Source organism: Nyctereutes procyonoides, unplaced genomic scaffold (genome assembly GCF_905146905.1).
Source record: "Nyctereutes procyonoides isolate TBG_1078 unplaced genomic scaffold, NYPRO_anot_genome, whole genome shotgun sequence".
NCBI lineage: Eukaryota > Metazoa > Chordata > Mammalia > Carnivora > Canidae > Nyctereutes > Nyctereutes procyonoides.
The window spans coordinates 60,364,442-60,383,532 of record NW_026575052.1 but is presented as its reverse complement, the minus strand read 5'-3'; the positions used below and the strand labels follow the sequence as shown (position 1 = coordinate 60,383,532).

At 39.1% G+C, this 19,091-nt stretch overlaps 1 protein-coding gene across 3 annotated transcripts in view; it reads right to left on the bottom strand.

Moving 5' to 3' along the window:
- Window positions 1-19,091, bottom strand: part of CELF2 (CUGBP Elav-like family member 2) — an 812,543-nt gene that overhangs the window by 383,878 nt on the left and 409,574 nt on the right. For all 3 annotated transcript variants that reach the window (XM_055331578.1, XM_055331570.1, XM_055331569.1), the window contains one exon: window positions 16,359-16,394. Coding sequence is in view for 2 of the 3 variants with exons in the window: in XM_055331570.1 (XP_055187545.1) it covers window positions 16,359-16,394 (36 nt within the window). In the remaining variant the exon portion in view is untranslated. The remainder of the gene's footprint in view (window positions 1-16,358; window positions 16,395-19,091) is intronic.

The following is a 19,091-nucleotide window of genomic DNA, read 5'->3' as shown; positions in this document are numbered from 1 at the left end:
AAACAGAAAACAACAACAAAACCACTTATTTTGGGAAGGAGGTCCTCCCTCCAACCCTCCTCCCAGCATACATAGATACCCCCCCCACACACACACACACTTATATCCATGCTTGGTTAAAGAGAAACACTCTCAGGTGGTAACTACCCACATAATGAGAACTATCAAAATAATAATTGCAAGCAATAAATGCTATTTCTAGATATTCCTATGCTTAGCGCCATGTATTTGAAACATCTGTGTGATTTACTGAATACTGCACTCTTTAAATACGTCAGCAGGATGGAAAACAAGCCGTTGGTGTTGTACTGAACATCCTGCTATCTGCAAACATCCAGGTAACCAAAGCAATGTCTCCATTGTTGTCTAGATGCTAGACATTTGCTGTCCCCGCCCCTCTTCCCGCCTCCAAGAAGTCTGTCATTTCCCATTTCCCTGTTTTCTAGTCCAGAACTTAGCACGGATGAGCCACACAGTGAGCTCCTCAATGATTCACTAATCACTAGAAATTGACTGGAATGTTCGAAATTCGTATATACTAAATGATCAAAGACAAACAGACTGTCCACCTTTTTAAAAATTAAGGGATAGAATGTAATGGTTGATGTTCTAAGTGGAAGCCCCCAGCGCACCCGCCTTTAGAGTTGAGGTAGTTGATACACGGAGCTATTGGCTCTGGTGCTTACCCTGTCTTTCCTTTGTGCATCTCCACATGTATAATAAATCCGGCTAGCCTAAAATTTAGGTATTAGCTTGGGTACCTAAATTAGAAGTAAAGCACCATGTGAAAAAATCTCTTTGGGGTGCCTGGGTGGCTCAATCAGTTAAGCATCTGACTCTTGGTTTCTGCTCAGCTCATGATCTCAGGGTCGTGGGATGGAGCCCCATATCAGGGTCTGCTCAGCATGGAGTCTGCTTGGGATTATCTCCCTCTGCCCTTCCCCACTACACTCACTCACTCACTCACTCTAAATAAATAAATAAATAAATAAATAAATAAATAAATAAAATAAATAAATAAATAAATAAAATCTTTAAAAAAATCCTTCTCTCTAATCTTTGATGTATGGATGTTGTAGTTGATAACCTATAGCCTATGCTGGCTTTTCCAAACCTATGTGAGTCAAGTATTTTTCTCCCTCCCCTTCTTTCCTTCCTTCTTTTACTCACTGAATAAATATTTATTAAACATCTGCTAGGTTCCAAGCATTATAACAAGTGCTGGGAATATAAGAGTGATGAGCTGATAAGGTACTGTCCATGCTCTGCTTTAATGCCCTCAGTTTGTCCCCAGGGTCACCTGCAGATGCTTCCCTAGAAGCCTGTGAATTTCTGCCTCATTCTGTCTTTCAGGGAGTGAAAGAGCTATTTTTCTGGCCTTTTGGAGAGCTTGGCCTGAGCATGGGGAAGATGAAGTACCCAAGAATAATGCTCGCAGAGTAACATAAACCATGGAAGGATAAGGCATTATGGACAACAGCCCAGCTGGCTCACCTCTCACTGGGACAGTGTCCCACAGGTGCCCGGTGTGCATGGGTCACTGCCAGGCAGTAACCCACCTATGAGCATATGCTTACTGGCTGTCCTCCTTCCCTGCATCACTTCCCCTCTCCCTCATGTCCTTGGATTCCTCTCTTTGGATTATTAGCTTTGGGGGAAACTCATTGAACGTACAAACTCCCTGGGGAGACACAGAAAAGTTACCAAATTGTCGCAAAACTCCATTTTTTTTTTTCCAAGTAGGAAAACAGCCGAATGCTAAACTCATTCAGATCGAAGATCATCTAAACCTAAGCTGCCTGGTATGTCTGCAATGGTATTTTTAACACATCCCTAAGTGTCACGAAAATCCATAAAGTATTCATTCTAGTGAAATTTGAAGGACGTAGAAAACACAGGATATTCTCTGAAAGAATTATCGTGTGATGCCTCAAATAGAATGCACTTGCATTTTTCATTCTCTAAATTTAAAGATAATCCTTTGGCATTTGGGTCTTTGGACTGGCTGTGCTGCTCTGCTTTTTGTGAAAGCTAAATAATATTTCCTATTCTGCAAAACAATATGAGACCCTGAATCAAACCAATTCTACTTCGTAAACTTTACTTGAATGCTATTTTTTTTATCAACATCACAAGTCTATTAGAAATCAAAGAACAGCTGGCTTTTCACTAAAGTGATTATTTTTTCATTATTGAATTCTGAATATTCAGTGTTACCTGTCTCTCTCTCGCTCCCTCTCTCCCTCTTGAGTCTTTGCAAATTAGATTGCTATATCCAAGACACCTCACTTTTCTTCAGTAAAGGGGACAGGATGAATAGGAATAGAAGTAGAAAGAGAGAGACAATATTACTTCTATAATACTTTTCAGCTTCACACGGAATGAATAAAACAAAGACAATTTTAACATCTGCGCAGTCAATAAATGTCAGTTTCCAGAAATCAGTTCCATGGCCCGTGAATTGACTGTAGTGCTGAAGCTGATTCCTGAATATGAATATGAATATACATATATTCATACTGTCATACTACCTAGACTTACACGGTCTACAGTCACTGTGCAGAATGGGAATATCTGGAAACTCAATTACTTGACATAAATAAGACTTCATATTTGCGAAATAAAAACTTTCTAATAGCCAAACTTCTGGTCTCTCCTTCGATGATAGCTACTCGTCATAAACTCAGAATTGAAAGTCAGATCTTGATTGATATTATATCCTAAACTCGTACAGGCTTGATAATAGAACACTGCCTTTATTTAGTTCTTTTCAATCTGCAGGCTTCTACAGTGGTTTTATAGTTACTCAGAGTTTGAAAAGAAATTACTCCTGCAGTGACAGTTTCCAAAATGCTTTTGTGGCGTCTTCTCAAAAAAGTAAATAGTGACAAGCCAACCAGAGATAAGGTGGGACAGTAGGAATAAAAGCATCAACTTCTGAAGGCATGGATTAGAATTTGGTAAGTGACTGTTACTTCTTCCAAACAAGATGTGGCTGGTGGTTCTGTGGTCCGAGGACTGGAAGCCTTAGGACTCCTCTGGGAACTCATTAGAAATGCAGAAGGTCAGGTCTCACCATGAGCCAACTGAATCAGAATATGCATTTCAACAAAACCCTCCGATGATTTACATGTACCCGAAGACTGGAGGAGCTCTACCATACAACATGACATCATGTGGTATAAATGGAAACACTGAAAATGACGTTTTTGTTCTCAAGGCCAGGTAGGGGAATGGGAAAGAAGTTACCAGAGAGGTGCTGGAGAGGGGGGATGTACAGACAACCAGAAAGTAAAGGGGTTTCTAGGCCTATGCCTCTCCCCCACTCTCAAACAAGCCCTGAAATGATAACTGGACTCCATCCACACCAAGCAAATACCAGCTTGCCCAGCAAGCCCAAATTGTGAGGTCATGAGGACTCTCTAACGCTCAGTCTATTATTCATCTGATAAACAAGGAGATGACACAAAATAAACTCCATCTAGCTCTAAAGTCCTCTCATTCAACATACAAAAAAGTAACAAGCTGGGGTACATAGTGGGGGCGAGAACATTCACATAGCACAAGGCGATTTTCACAATTTGGGTGCACATTACTTTGTGATCCTGGGAGATTTTTACATTAAAATGGGATTATTGTTTCACTGAGTAACTTTTTTTTAAGGCTTAAAAAAAAACCCATTTATTTGTAGAAAATTTATTTTTGTAGTGAGTGAGAGTAACCATGTCTTTATCCTTGCTCCTTCTAAAGGTCTTATTGCTTCTTTCTACTTTCTGAGAGTCAACCACACTGTACCCATGGACCAAAGAAGGGAGAGAATCCAGCCAGAGGTGGAGAAGAAAAGAAAAGAAAGAAGTATGCAAGCACTTGCTGCATCACTGGGCGGAGAAGTCATGGTGCCCGCTCTGACTTCCTCTTGCACTCCAGACCTCGGTTCTTTCACGGGGTGTCACTTCTCCATTCTAAAGTAATGCAGTCATCCCCCCCTTATCCACCAGAGGCACATTCCAAGATCCCCAGAGGATGTTTGAATACTGGATAATACTGATACTTGATACTTGGATAATACTGAACCCTATATACACTGTGCTTTTTCTACATGAACTCACCTGTGATGAAATTTAATTCATAAATCAGGCACAGTGGGCACCTGGGTGGCTCACTGGTTGAATGTCTTCCTTTGTGACTCAGGGTGTGATCCCAGGATCCTGGGATCGAGCCTCACATTGGGCTCCACGCAGGGAGCCTGCTTCTCCCTCTGCCTATGTCTCTGCCTCTCTCTCTCTTTGTCTCTCATGAATAAATAAATAAAATCTTTAACAAATCAATCAATCAATCAGGCACAGTAAGAGATGAACAACACTAATGAACAATAAGATAGAAGAGTTAAAACAAGATACCGTAATACAAGTTACATGACTGTGGTCTCTGAAAATATTGTATTGTACTGTACTCACCCTCTTTTTGTGAGGATGTTGAGATGATAAAATACCTGTGTGATGAGCTGAAGCGAGCTGAATGATGTGGACATTATGACAGTGTGAGGCCACGGCTGCCCTTCTGACCATATGTCAGAAGGAAGATCATCTGCTTCTGGATGTGGTTGCCTGCGAGTATCTGAAACCATGGGGAGTGAAACCACAGATAAGGGGAACTACTGTCCCATCCTTTACTGTGGCTAGAATGGGAACAGAATGCTTTAATCGACACAAGCATCTCTGTATGATGTTTGAATGGCCACACACATTGATAGAGAAAATCTAAAATCCACGTGGTTCCACAAGCCCTGGGCTGTGAGCTACTAGGGACCTCCTCTGGGACCGATTTTCCCTTAACTGTTAGACCTAAAGTGACCCCGTAGCCTCCCCAAACGAATCTCTGCTCTTCCATAGGAAATTTTACTTTATAATATCTAGGCAATGCCCACAGTCAGGTTACAAAATAAACAGCTAAAATGTTGCACCAGTGTTGGGTTTCAATTCACCATGATAGTAAAGAGAAACTCTTGCATCATGGAAGTTGAACTCAGATCGAACTTTCTCAACTGAGCACTGTCGGCTGCCAGGGGCTCCAGGCGAGCACCCAGAAAAGATAAAACTCCAGTCCTGATGGAATTAGCCAAGCAGCACCAGGCCAAGGCCAGATGAGAGCAGGCGGTTTACACAACTCTGTTGCCAACAGAACCCGTACCAAATTTTCACACTGAATGTTGGGACAAGATGGCCATTGAGGTGGGTGTTTAAAAGGAAAGTGTGGTCGAATATGTGAAACACCCTAGAGAACTCTACTTTATTTCCCTGAGACATTGCCAGGATGACTTAGAAACTATTTAAATATTACGCTTATCTCTGCTTCAACATTCCTCATCTTCGAGGCCTCCCTATCAAACTTGCATCTTGCTTAACTTGGCGAGGGATGTCACTAGGAAAGACAATGGCGAAGCCCATTTGTGGATATGAAAGGACAACAGAATTTTCATGCAAACAACTCCCAAGACCACCAGGAACATTCATCTGGATATCTGGCCTGATCCCAAACTCAGTATAAAACAACCCTCTTTGTCGCCCCAGCAAACTCTTCCTCTAGACCTCTCTGGGTTTTGTGGGTGATACAATGACATTCCCAAGCTGGAAACTGGATAATCCTTTGGGCTGCCCTCTCCTCCATTGTCTGGGTTTGAGCAAGTCATGCTGATTTGTTTCTCCCAATAGTTTCTGTCATCAACTGTTTTTTTTTTTCGTTCTACAGAGCCCAGTCTCATTCATGCACTTATGATCCCCATTTGAGCGATTTAGAAAGCTCACTTCCCATTTACTCATTAATTCATTCGGTGCATAGCTGAGCACCTAATATGTGCTGTAGGCATCGTACTAGGTGTTTGAGGATGAAAAGGTGCAAAATGAGGAGCAAAATGGATGTGGCTCGAGTCCTCAGGGAGTTCACAGGCTGGTACAGCTCTTCCCATAGGATATATTTTACAGGACACCATCAGGTCACCTGACAAACACACTCTTTGAATCCTGTATTTGTCCGGCTCAAATGCCTCCGATAGCCAACTGAAAACAAAGCAAACCAAAAGGAAAACTCTTCCTACCATTTTAAAGCATTGCATGCTAGCTCCTACCTGCTTCTCTAATCGCCTATTTTACTATTTTCTCAGCAACCATCTGATTGAAACCAGCTGGCTGCATCCCCATTTCAGGACACTCCGTATTTGTGACTCTTTGCTTGTTACTGCTGTTTCTTTTCCCAGAAGATCTGTATCCTCCCTCATGATATTTTTCAATTGTCATATAAAAAAGGTTCTTTATCCCTTCTGAACTGAAATATTTGGCCAATTTACATAATACGTAACATATTCAATAAAAATGTTTCCAACTTCTCATGTGATAGACTCTGTGCTAGGCACTGCAAACTAAGGAAGGGCATACTTTCTCCTATTATAATTCACATTTCCACCTTCAGAATCCTTTTGGTTCTTAAAGGCAGGGATCGTAGAACCCTGTAACCTCCTCCTTATATATTTATATATAAAGGACCTTATATATTTCCTTGTTCATATGGGTAGTCAGTGACACAGCCAGTAATAATGATATTGTCAATACCAACAGAGTCATTTAAAAATTTTACTATTATGCCAGTAATCATCTTCATTGTTCATTAAATATATTTGTTTAAATTGTGAACTATCTGCAGAAACCTGTTTCACTTAAAGCCTAATTTGGGAATGGTGTCCCTTTACCTTGGAAGGGGAACTGGATGCACTATAATGAATTATGAGCCACCAGATGTCACTCTTGTAGATGCTAGTTCCATTGGTCTGACTCTGGATGAGGAAGGGTCTCAAATGTTGCATTACAGTGGTAAAGTAGAATTTCCACGTATTCACTGGATACTCATGCTCCCGATATGGAGTTCTCTTTAGAATTCCTTATGTAGCTCAGCATTGCTCCTTAAAGTTATGTCCTCCTTCCCCCTCACCCCCTCCAAAAAAAAAAAAAAATCATCACGACAAGCAGAGGGTTGAGGATGAATAGTCAGGCTAAATGGTGAATTTATTTTCTCTGTTGGCTTGTGTCACTGCCCTAGTTTGGTTTTATATAGTGTTATGTGAGTTTAATGTTGCTTATTTGAAAAATGAAAACAACACAGGATGCTTGAGTGGTTTGGGCCCAAAAGGAAATCTGTATTTTTGCCAGGAAGAAGGAAAACAGAAATACATAACAGAAACATTTACAAAACCTAATCCAAAAAGAAAGGTTTGTGAGGTTTAAAAATACGTATGTATACATAAAATTGAATTGTATTAATTTCTATGTTGGTAGCTTGTAAGTTCCAAACATTGGAGGAGGCAAATGTTTCCAAAGGTGTAAAAACCAAACCAGCCCTGGACGGGGAGAGAAACCCTCCCACCTGGTGTTTTGTCAAAGCTCAGTGGATGGCAAAACCCGAAGCCCTCCAGGGAAGCTGGAACAGCTTTTTCTCCCCATGGGTCTGCTTTCTACAACAAGTTGTATTAAGCAAATATGAGAAAATTATATTTAACACATAATTTTATCTTGGCAGTGTCCCTTTAAGTAGAAAAGAAAAAGAACGACGGAAAATTAGGAGACAATATTATTTATCTAAGAGGCTGCATTGGCTCTTTGAATGCTGGAGCCAGAAATTATCCTTATTCTGTCCTGGCTCTCTTTACTGCGAGCTGAGTGTGCGTGTGTGTGTGTGCACGCGTGTTTTCCCTTCAATCTTCTCAAGAAGTGCAACTCTGACATTGCAAATAAGGAATTCTAATTGCAAAATTATACCTTCCATGGAAACCATTTTCTACTCCTTTGCTCTAGAAGCTCTGAAGATATGAATGCTTCCACAAACAGAATGAATGAAGCCCCAATTCTCTATGGTGACAAATTCAGGAAATGGCAGGTTTTATCTTAAAGGAGTTCAACCGATACACAAAAGCTCTCGTGTGCAAATAATGGAATTCTCAAATTGGGATAAATGCGCTTTTAAGAATTTTTATTTTGATCATTTATTTCAGGTAACACTTGTGGATAATATAACATAGCTTTGAATTACAGAGCAGATAAGGAAAATCTAAAAGGAAAAAAATTAGGGCAGGCCTTTATTAAATTTTAAAGTATGCCTTTGCTATACTCTTATAAAGAGCCAAATAGGGTATCAAAATCTCTGGAGATCACCAGTATAATTTCTTTATCATGTTCCATTTAAAATTTAATTATGCAGTCTACAACAAGAAGAATCTCAGCTGTTTAAATAGGTCATGCAGTGAGTAACTTAACAATATTCTAAAGTTTTCCTTGTAAAGATCGTTCCTTTGATAGTCTGCTACACATCAGAACACTATATTATAAAACAAGTGCAATTTAATTCAGTCATTACAGACTCTTATATACATCTATAAAGAATGAAATGTTTTGATTTAGGTAATTTAGAGAAGTAATGAAAATCATGTTTCCGAGAGAGCTGCACATGTTAGATGGGCAGTATCTGCATATATACTTTCTTTGGGTAATCATTATTTTCATGCTTGATAGCAAGGTCAAGGGAATTTTTTAGTTAATGTTTGGGGCATTTTGCTTTATTATTTTTCAATAATCATTTATGGTAAGTAAAAAAGAAAAATCTGGCCACTGAATAATGAATATGTGAATCAGGGGCTTGCTACACCTTCATTCCCCACCACAAGTTTCAGTCAGCTTGCAACTCTAATTTCTTTATAATAAAATAACAAAGTAAACACTGCTTTGGGCACTTTACATGTATCGCATCATTTTATTATCAGAACAATTGGCTTATTATTGCCCCCATTTTACAGAGAACACGAGGCACCACAGAGGTAAAGACATTCATCCAAGATCACAGAACTAGTAAATGGCTGAATTGTGATTTGAACACATGCTAGAGTTTGGCTCCAGAGCATATGTGCTGAACCATTTCGCTAGGCTGCTTCTTACAATACCAAAGGTACCTTGTCTTAGATATGGACAGTGCTAAAGTGTTGTTAAAACAATTAGCATCAACCCATCTTTGAATGGACCACTATAATACCAACCGTGTATTGATTGTTTATTGTGTGCCTGACACTGAGCTCAACGTATTATATGGTTTATCTTCTCACACTGACACTTTGAGACAGGTATCATAATTTTTCCAAATTTAGCAATGAAACACAGAGACAGACATTAACTAACCTGCTCAAGGTCACACAATGAAGAAACAGCAGACACAAGATTCTCCTAACCTCTGTGCTAACACATAGTCAACAGCAACAGCTCCAAACAGCCTAGTAATAGTCAAATTAACGGTCAAATTTAGGTTAATAACTTTCCAACCAATAAGATGAATGCTTCTGGATGCCATGTGTACAAAGCAGTGAGCAGCATGGGAGGAAGTAGTGTAGGCAGAAGTCATACATTTGGTTTACCACTGGTTCTCTGGGAGAAGGCTTCTTCAGTGCTCCTTCCCTTCCTTCCTACTATAGACTGAAAGTTTGCACCCCCAATGTCCCCAAATCCATGTGTTGAAGCCCTAGCCCCTAATGTAATGGACTTAGGAGGTAGGGCCTTTGGGAGAGGTAATCAGATTTAGATGAGGTCATGAGGGTGGGGTCGGTATGATGGGATTAGGAGTGTTAGATGACACACTTAGAGTGTGTCATATCCACAAGAGGATATGGGAAGAAGGCAGCCATCGGCAAACCAGGACTCAGGTCCCCATCCAGACATTGAGTACTGAATTGGCCAGCACCTTGGTCTTGGACCTCCCAGCTTCCAGAACCTTAAAAAATAAATGTTGTTTAAGCCAACAGTCTGTAGTATGGTGTTTTGTTATAGTTGACTAAGATACTTTCCAATTCAAACTTTTATGCATTCATTCAAACATCTCTTCTCTCAGATGGTCAAAGATTGATATAAGTATTTTTTTTTTCTGGGCCTAACATGTTCAGGCACTGCTGGGCACTGAGGATAAATAATGAATAATAATGGGATCTCAATGTGGTTTCTACTTAGTGGGGAAGGTGTAGAAGTCCTCCATTAAACTGCAGCATCAGTAATACAAATGCTAGGACAGGAGTCAGCACCCGGGGCTTTGTACATTAACAGAAGGAGCATAAAACCCTTCAGGGCAAAGAAGCCTTCACAGAAAAAATGGCATCTAAGATGTGTGGCTTGTTTTTTTATTGCTAGCAAGGTAGTGAATCTGAGAGGGAGGGTTCTGCAGATTGTAAGGTCTAGGGGTATAATGGTGTCCTATGTGGAGAATTTTAACTGCTTTTCTTTCCCCAGATCTATTAATTTGCCCAGATTTCTCTTTAAAAACAGTTTAGGACATTCCCTGGATGAACAGTCTCAAAGAGAATAACAGCTCTGCAGACTGGTGTCTAAACCCTCACATCAACCAACCAGTCATCCCCTAAGCTCCTCTTCCCACCTCTGCACACTATCCAACAATATGGTACCACTTCCTGCTGACGTACCACCCCCGGGCCTCTGTGATGACTTTCCCTCTGTGTGGAGTGCACAACCCTCTCCACTGCTACATGCTCCATCCTGACCCATCTTTTCAAGTCATGCTCAGAAGGTTGATTCACGAGGCTGTCCTTGCTTCCTCATCCTGCTGCTGGAATTCCTTAGTGCCTATTACTTGTTTAGATGTCTTTCTATCTTATGGCATTAAACACTTTCCCCAGCACTCTGATGAGCTGTGCCTGCTACACCAGCCTAAACTACTCCAGGGAAGAGACAATGTTCCATTTGTTTTCTACCAAAGACCCTACAACTATCCTTGGCATATAGTAGTACTTGATGTGCCTTTGTTGAATTAATGAATAAATGATAGATTTTGTAAATGTTAAACTGGGTCAGACTTGGGTCCCAGGAAAGTTGGGGGAATTATTCTTTCTTAGGGATTATAACAAAGACAGGATATGCTCATCAGTTCTAGATTACTTGGTAAGAGGTTGGCCTGGAAATACCAACATTTTTTTTTTCCTACTTTCTTCACTCCCCAGCCCCTGGAAAAACATTTTTTTACTCTATGTTTCTATGAATTTGATTGTTTCATTTATTTGTTTTGTGTTTTTTTTTTTAGAGCCCACACATAAGAGATACCATGCAGTATTTGTCTTTGTCTGGCCTATTTCACTTAACATAATGTCCTCCATATTCATTCATGTTGCCAATGCCAGAACCCCTTTGTCATGGATGAATAATATTCTAGAGTATGTATGTATGTGTGTACATATGTATGTATATACACATATCTTCTTTATCTATTCATCTGTTGACATTTAGGTTGTTTCCATATTTTGCCTATTTTGAATAAAGCTACACTGAATGTTGGAGTGTAGACATATTTCTGAGATCCTGTTTTCCTTTACTTTGGATATTTACTCAGAAATGAGATCGCTGAATCATGTGGTAGCTCCATTTTTAATTTTGGGGGGGAACTCCATACTGTTTTCCACAATGGCTACATCAATTTACATCCCCACCTACAGTTCAAAAGGGTCTCTTTCCTCCACATGCTCACCAACATTTGTTATCTCCGGCCTTTTTCATGGTAGCCATTCCAACAGGTGTGAAGTGATACCTCATTGTGGTTTTGATTTGTATTTCCCTGATGATTAGTGATGCCAATCATCTTTTTATGTATCTGTCAGCCATTTGTAAGTCTACTTTGAAAAAATGTCTACTCAGGTCCTTTGCCCAGATTTTAATTGGGTTATTTGTACTTTTGCTATTGATTTCTGTAAGTTCTTTTTTTTTTAGGATTTTATTTATTTATTCATGAGAGAGAGAGAGAGAGAGAGAGAGAGAGAGAGGCAGAGACAAAGGCAGAGGGAGAAGCAGGCTCCATGCAAGGAGCCTGATGTGGGACTCGATCCCAGGACTCCAGGATCACACCCTGGGCTGAAGGCAGGCGCTAAACCACTGAGCCACCCAGAGATCCCCCCACCCTTTTTAAAAAGATTTTATTTATTTATTCATGAGACACACACACACACACACACACACACAGGCAGAGACACAGGCAGAGGGAGAAGCAGTATAAGTTCTTTATATTTGTTGGATATTAATCCCTTATTAGGTTATATATATGATTTGTAAACATTTGCTCCTGTTCCACAGGTTGCCTTTTCATTTTGTTGATAGTTTCCTTTGCTGTGCAGAAGCTTTTTAATTTGATATATGGTCCACTTGTTAATTTTTGCTTTTGTTGCATTTGCTTTGGGTGCCACCAACATTTTTAATCTTCTAATTTCTTTCTTTTTAAAGGCTTTATTTATTCATTCATGAGAGACACACACAGAGAGGCAGAGACACAGGCAGAGAGAGAAGCAGGATCCCCATGATGGGGAGCTTTTTGTAGGACTCAATCCCTGGACCCCAGGATCATGACCTGAGCCAAAGGCAGATGCTCAACCACTGAGCTACCCAGGTGTCCCTATCTTCCAATTTCTTTTTTTTTTCTTCCTATCTTCCAATTTCTAAAGAAGATAGCATTTTGTATTGAAGACAACAAGAAATATTAGGTTCTTTTACTTACCAAAGCTCTCTACGGGGCACAGGCATCTAATTTAAAACCCAGTGCCCATGACTGAGAGATATGGCCAATCAGAAAGTTTATTCTTGTTCTTCCACTACAAGGAATCTATTCAGTTCAAATTCCAAATAACAAAGATCAATAATCGAAGACCCAAATTCCATATGTGAAACAGTAGTATAGTGACTTTTATCTCTGATAGTCACATAAACAAGCAGTTCTACTTTCCTGGCAGAGGATCTCAAATAGCAACCCTATGGCCTGTGCTGGTGCTTTAGGACTCAGGAGCTCTGTTACAGTATATTTAATACTTATGTTCCCTAATCCCCTCAAAGAAGGCACAGATAAAAGATCAAGTTGTTGGATTAAAATATAAGAAAAAAGTCCAAGTTTTTCTTTCTTTACTTTCACCTTTGGCCCCTGCCTCCAATAGCTAACATCTTGTACAGCGTGGCCTCTGAGTTACATACTTAATTATCTTAAGCTTCATTAACTAATACCTCATGATTCTCAAAGAGCATCCTGACCTCTGGGTGTTGTGCTATAAGAACCAGCTCGCGAATCTTCATTGTAGTACTTCAACTACTTCTACTGAGGTCTAGTACACTACTTTATTTCCCAAAGTATTCAGTTTATATTAGAAGAGTGGATTATGTTAGCAAAGAATTAAAATGCCCTCACCTTTTCAAAAATAGCCAATAATAGTACACGATTATCCTAAAGCCTCTGTTAATATAAACCATGTTTATACCTTTACTCGGCTATCCAGTATCAAGTGCTAGCTCTAGATAAGCATCATTTATATTAAAACCCCAGCTTACCATAACTAATTTAGCACCTCTTTCCCATTTAAATAGTTGGGGATTTTACCATAATTTAATTAAAACACATCCACCCAAACCAAACACCCTTCACCATTAAAAAAAAGATCTTGAAAGACGTGCTTGTAATGGAAAAATTTACATCCCTACCTACAGTTCACAAGGTACAGTTCACAACAACCAATTGTTCAGATTGCTAACCTGCCCTTTGCTACAGCAAAATAAAAGTGGGGAGTCACCTGTGAGATTGAAAATGATCATTTTCACAGCTCAAGAAATAAGAAACATACATTCCATTTCCAGGACACTTCGAGACAAAGAGGGGTAGCATGAGTAGTACGTGTAGCCAGTTTAAATATTTGTTTTAATCCCAACAAGATCGTTGTTTTTAATATTTATAATATAATTACAATGCTTAGTGCATGTTGCTCATATAATCTAATTTTTTTTTCTGGTGACATATTATTACCGGGCTTTAATTTCAGCAATGGCAAGAATTCAAAAACACATTTTGGTTATCATTAGTAATGAAAAACAAACCTGGTACCTGTTCAAGTACCTTTCGCACATATCTCATTTCAACTTCAAAGCATTTTTAACTACCAAGACACAATCCACTGCTACATGATTTGTACATTTTCACAGAATATTATCAGCCAGTGGCCAGCTACTTTAAATTAATGCCATGTAAAGCAATTAAAGTTGAAATACTCCACCCCCGTGCAATATTTGTAAATGGCCTTTCAGAAAATTTCAAGACAGTCAAAGCCAATGAAAACCAAACCCCAAAACTGCTTTCAAATGCCACCGTCTTCCTTTCCAGCCATATATCACTAGTTAGCAGTTGCCTGAATTTTCCATTTTTCCCTAGATATTATAGCATAAGCACGTTTTTATGACTAAAAGCATAAAAAACACAAAATGTCATGTTCCACTCATCATTAGCTGACAAACAAACAAAATAACTACAGGTGCCTTGTTCTAAATAGCACCAAGGTTTCCCAGGGCTCATTTGCACTTTGCCAGTGACAGGCTGGAGAAATCTCTAAAAGGGCTGAAAGCTGGACAACTGATTGAATTCTACAAGATCACACAAACCAACGACTGCTTGCAAAAAGTCTGCTGCCAACAGAAGGATTCCTCACCGACATTATTAACATTATCTCATGTTAATAAGAGGAAGAGAAATAATTGTCAATTGGATATGTCCTGAGCTGCTCTAAAGAAAGTAAAAAGATACCTGAGACCACATCAGAAGAAGCATAATTGAGAAAGACCTAACCTACTATTTCTCATGCCCTAATTGTAGTACGTTACAATGACTATGTATCATGGTTAGGATGGGATTGTCGTCATATTTATTTTCAACATGGTGCAACATTAGAATAGCAAAATCCCATGGAAAAAAAAATAGGTAGGCTCACTGCCAAAATAACCTCCCACCAAACTGCAGGAGAGATCAGATCCTCCCTCAAGTAATAAACCAGCTACAACAGAAGATGGTTCGCAGGGAATATGGGCATTGCCTCTTGGTATTCCCGATATGACACTACTTAATAGGACCCAAGGTGCACACCAGGTCTCTCAGACATCTGAGCAATTTCTATCCATGTGATTATAGCTCCACGTGGGTTTCATCTGACAATACCAGGGTGGTCTGCTCCTTAGCTGTTCTAGAAAAGTTTGCAAGTCATTCTGCATTCCATTATTTCGGGATTAACTTCCTCACCACAAACACGGGCAGATCCACATCTCTTTCTCTCTCTGAAAATGACAAATGCTTAGGTCTTCACAGCGAACTTTCTCTGGAGCAGAAGCACAATGACAAACAAACTCAGTGTGGATACACACACACCAGAACACACGTCCGCATCTAACCTTGTAAGCCGGCATGGAGTTGAAAAGTTTCTTTGGGATGATACCCAAAGAAATAAGACATATAGTAATTTAAATATTTGGATCACAGTAAACAGTTTTATTTTTTGGCAATATTAATCACGATCCTATAAGCAAAGATTTTCTTTACATAAAAAAAAAAAGCAACCAAATGTGCTTATCTCCTGTAACAGATGGTGACGATATGTACTTTCTCCCTATTCCCTACTGCCGTTCATTATCACATTCTTCTGGCTCTTCTTTTTCTTGTTCTTGAGATTCTCATCATTTTCATTTCCAACAGTTCCCAGGAAATACCCTGTGCCCTATTCACTCATTCACAAGCGGTTATGGAGCACCTTCAAAGACCAAGGCAAGATGCTAGGTTCTGCATATGGTGCCCACTAAAATATTTCTTAAAATACTGTTGTTCTTTTTTTCTTTCATCTAATAAATAGCGATAATCATTTTTGACAGCTAGTTGTCTATAATACGCATCCTGTTCATCATATCTTATTTCATATAGTGACAAAAATATCAAAAATATATAAAGCACACTGATCAATTTATATATCGATTTCTTTTCCGAGACGATATTACTAAATATTTATTTCAGCAATAATAAGAAATACAAAAGTATTGATATTATCATCAAAACTATGATGTAAGTTCTTTAATGGAAAATAGAATTCTTTCATAACTCTCGAAGTCCTTGAATGCAATCACAATAGTAGTATACTGAAGAAAAATACAATTCATTGTGCTAATTCCCATGAATGTAATAAAGGAAGCAACATGTTTATGATTTCTGCAGAGAATATAGCTTACACATACGTCTCCAAACGCATGATATAACTAAAAAAAAAATAAGGATGCTTTTTCTAAGTCATACATGGACATTTCTCTCATTACTTTTTGGCTACATATCTTATATGTGACTCATACACAATTTTTGGCATTTACATCATGAAATACGAGGTCTTAGAATCTGATGTGAGGAAGAGAAAGTTACAAAGGCCTCTCTAAGAAGATACAGCATTTCCTTTGAGGTGCATCAGAAATCACACACAGAATAATCAAAGCCAGCCTGCTCACCTTGGTAGACTTCCCGCTAACTCGGTGGTTGTCTCTCTGAAGGAGAAAAAGAAGATACATACGATTAGCTTATTTTGGTAAATTATAAAAATCTGTTTAATGAAACCATAACATGCCAAGGCATTATAATCACATGTATCAAGAAGATACTGTATATGCACCTGTTTAGAAATTTATAATTGACTCATTACATTTCTCATTAATTCCCATAAATATTTCATTGGTCACTTTCAAAGCAATTTCACACACATGCAAAATATCTGCCTCTGCTTTCTGTTCAAAATATTAACATGTGAAAATGTACAACATACAGAAAGAAAATAGGAAGGAAAAAAAATCCCAAACCACCTTTTAGGTATTTTCCAGTTAAATAAAGCACATGTATTCATTTTCCCAAGAATCATTTAGTAACAAATTCCTTGAAGAATGTGTCTTTGTGTTGCTGATCTCTGTCACCTGAGGTTTATGAAAGAACACGTACAGCACAAATCCAACTCTTTTAGTAGCAAATTGCTGTTTTTTATTTCTTCATTATAGCATCCTACCAGGTGGGATTTTTGAAGGCACATGCTAGGATAATTCAAGTGGCACAAAAGACAAGTCACTAACTGAAAGCTTTACAGTGTGCTAATAAGAAGGATAAGAGACAAATTTCAAAACTAACTTTTTTCCTAATTGCAATATCCTATCTTTCAATCAGAAATGTGTTCTTCGAAGTTGAGAGAAGCAAGGAGTAAGAGGTAGAGATAGAGGCTTAATGATGAGATATTTTAAAAGTGGAGGTAGGTTCAACTTTGCTTTGGGGGATTAAAGGTGGAATTCTTAGGAACAGTAGTACATAATCTTCCTCAGGTCATATAATCCCTTTAAAAATCTTGTTAAAGACACAAACACTTTACATGGGGTAAAATAACAATATACCCATACAGATGCAACAAAATATGGCACACAACTGTAGATGATCCGTGGACCTTCTATAACTACTGTGTCAACCTTGGGTTAGGAATCTCAGCTTTAGGTTCCCAAGGTCTTTACTCATCCTGACCATCCAAATAAAGGGCTTCCTTCTGCAGGACTTTTCTCTGGCCCTCCCAGCCTCTAGAACTCTCTCCTACCTATTGTCTGTGACAGTACCCAGGCGCCGCAGGGACTCGCTGGTTCCTGCAGAGCCATACCACTTTCAATTAACAAAAGATTTGTCAATGAGTGAATTTGAGCTCTTATAGATATATTCTCTCCTAAATAACCAGATAATATATTTTTTAAAGATTTATGTATTTATTTTAGAGGGTGTGAGCACAAGTGGGGAGAGAGACAGCAGGTGGAGAAAGAATCTTAAGCAGACATGGGGCTCGATCCCACGGCCCATGAGATCATGACCTGAACCAAAATCACGAGTCAGATGCTTAACCGGTAGAGCCACCCAGGGGCCCCAAAGGCCAGATAATATTAAACCTCCAGATTGTATTGCCTCAGAAACCAACTTTTGAGAGAAAGCTTCCATTTCTTTAGCAAAACCACAGTGCAAAGTTTTGTCTGCTACACTGTTGAAGGCTTTACATGTATTTGTCTCTTGTATGAATTCCCTGCCTGCACTAGAAATTTCTCTTTCCAAACAGAATGAGAACTGTGGGTACCCTAGCTAAGAGGCACCCCTCCCTTCAGTCTTCCTTTGTAACACTGATCACAACAGGTATCTTTTAAATTCTATTTTAGTATTTATTATTTTGTAACTTGAGGCCGACATATGGGAGGTCTCCATAAATATTTGTTTGCAAGGAATGAATTAATGAACTTTTCTGACCTTCTTGTTGGCGCTGGAGGGTTAGATCTAAGTTTAGAGCTTGATCACAGTAATAGCAGCATGCCAGGGTCAAGGTACACTACCTTTCCTTCTTTGTAATCTTTTAACTCTTTATTTTTGCTTTCCAGATTATAGGTACTTTCATATTGAGTCCCCCGGTATCTTTTTAAAAAAAATGTTGGACATACATTATAATAAATTCACTTAAATCACATAGTAGAGCAGCATTTCTCAACCTCACACAATATTGACATTTGGGGCCAGATACTGCTTTGTCATAAAGGCTGTTTTGTGCACTGTAGGATGCTTAGCAGCAGCCTTGGCCTCTACCCACTAGATGCCAGTAGTACATACCGCTCTCACCCTCCACTTTGTGACAATTAAAATGTCTCTAGACATTGCTAAATGTCCCCTGGGGCAAAACTGCCCTCAGTGGAGAAGCTCTGCAGTAGAACAACAGAACTGAAGCAACCATAATTGACTTCTGTTTCAAAACCTTACTGGAGTGAGCAATACTCTCCACTTCCCTCGGAAAAACATGGTGGCTGAGGCCTGGCAAGAATGCCCATCTCCCTCTGGCTTCTGGCACCCAAGTGTGAATGCAGACTGAGGGTATGTCGTGTTTGCTCCTCGACAAATTTATGTTAGTGAGACTCTTATTTTCAAATTTAATGAAACAAGATATAAAACCAATGAAAACTGACTGTGGAACAGTTCTCATTTCTCTGAAATCTGTTATCTTCTTGGGAATGAGCAAAAAGTGACAAGTAGCTTAAGAAAAACTGATCTCAAATTAGGACTAGGGGCCGGACAACCATAAATACTGGGTGACGAAAGATGTGATTTTCTCAAGTGTCTTTAAGTACCTGTCCCTCTTAAAAAATAAACTAGAAATAGGTGGTGAGTTGTAGGTGTGATTTGTGCATGAA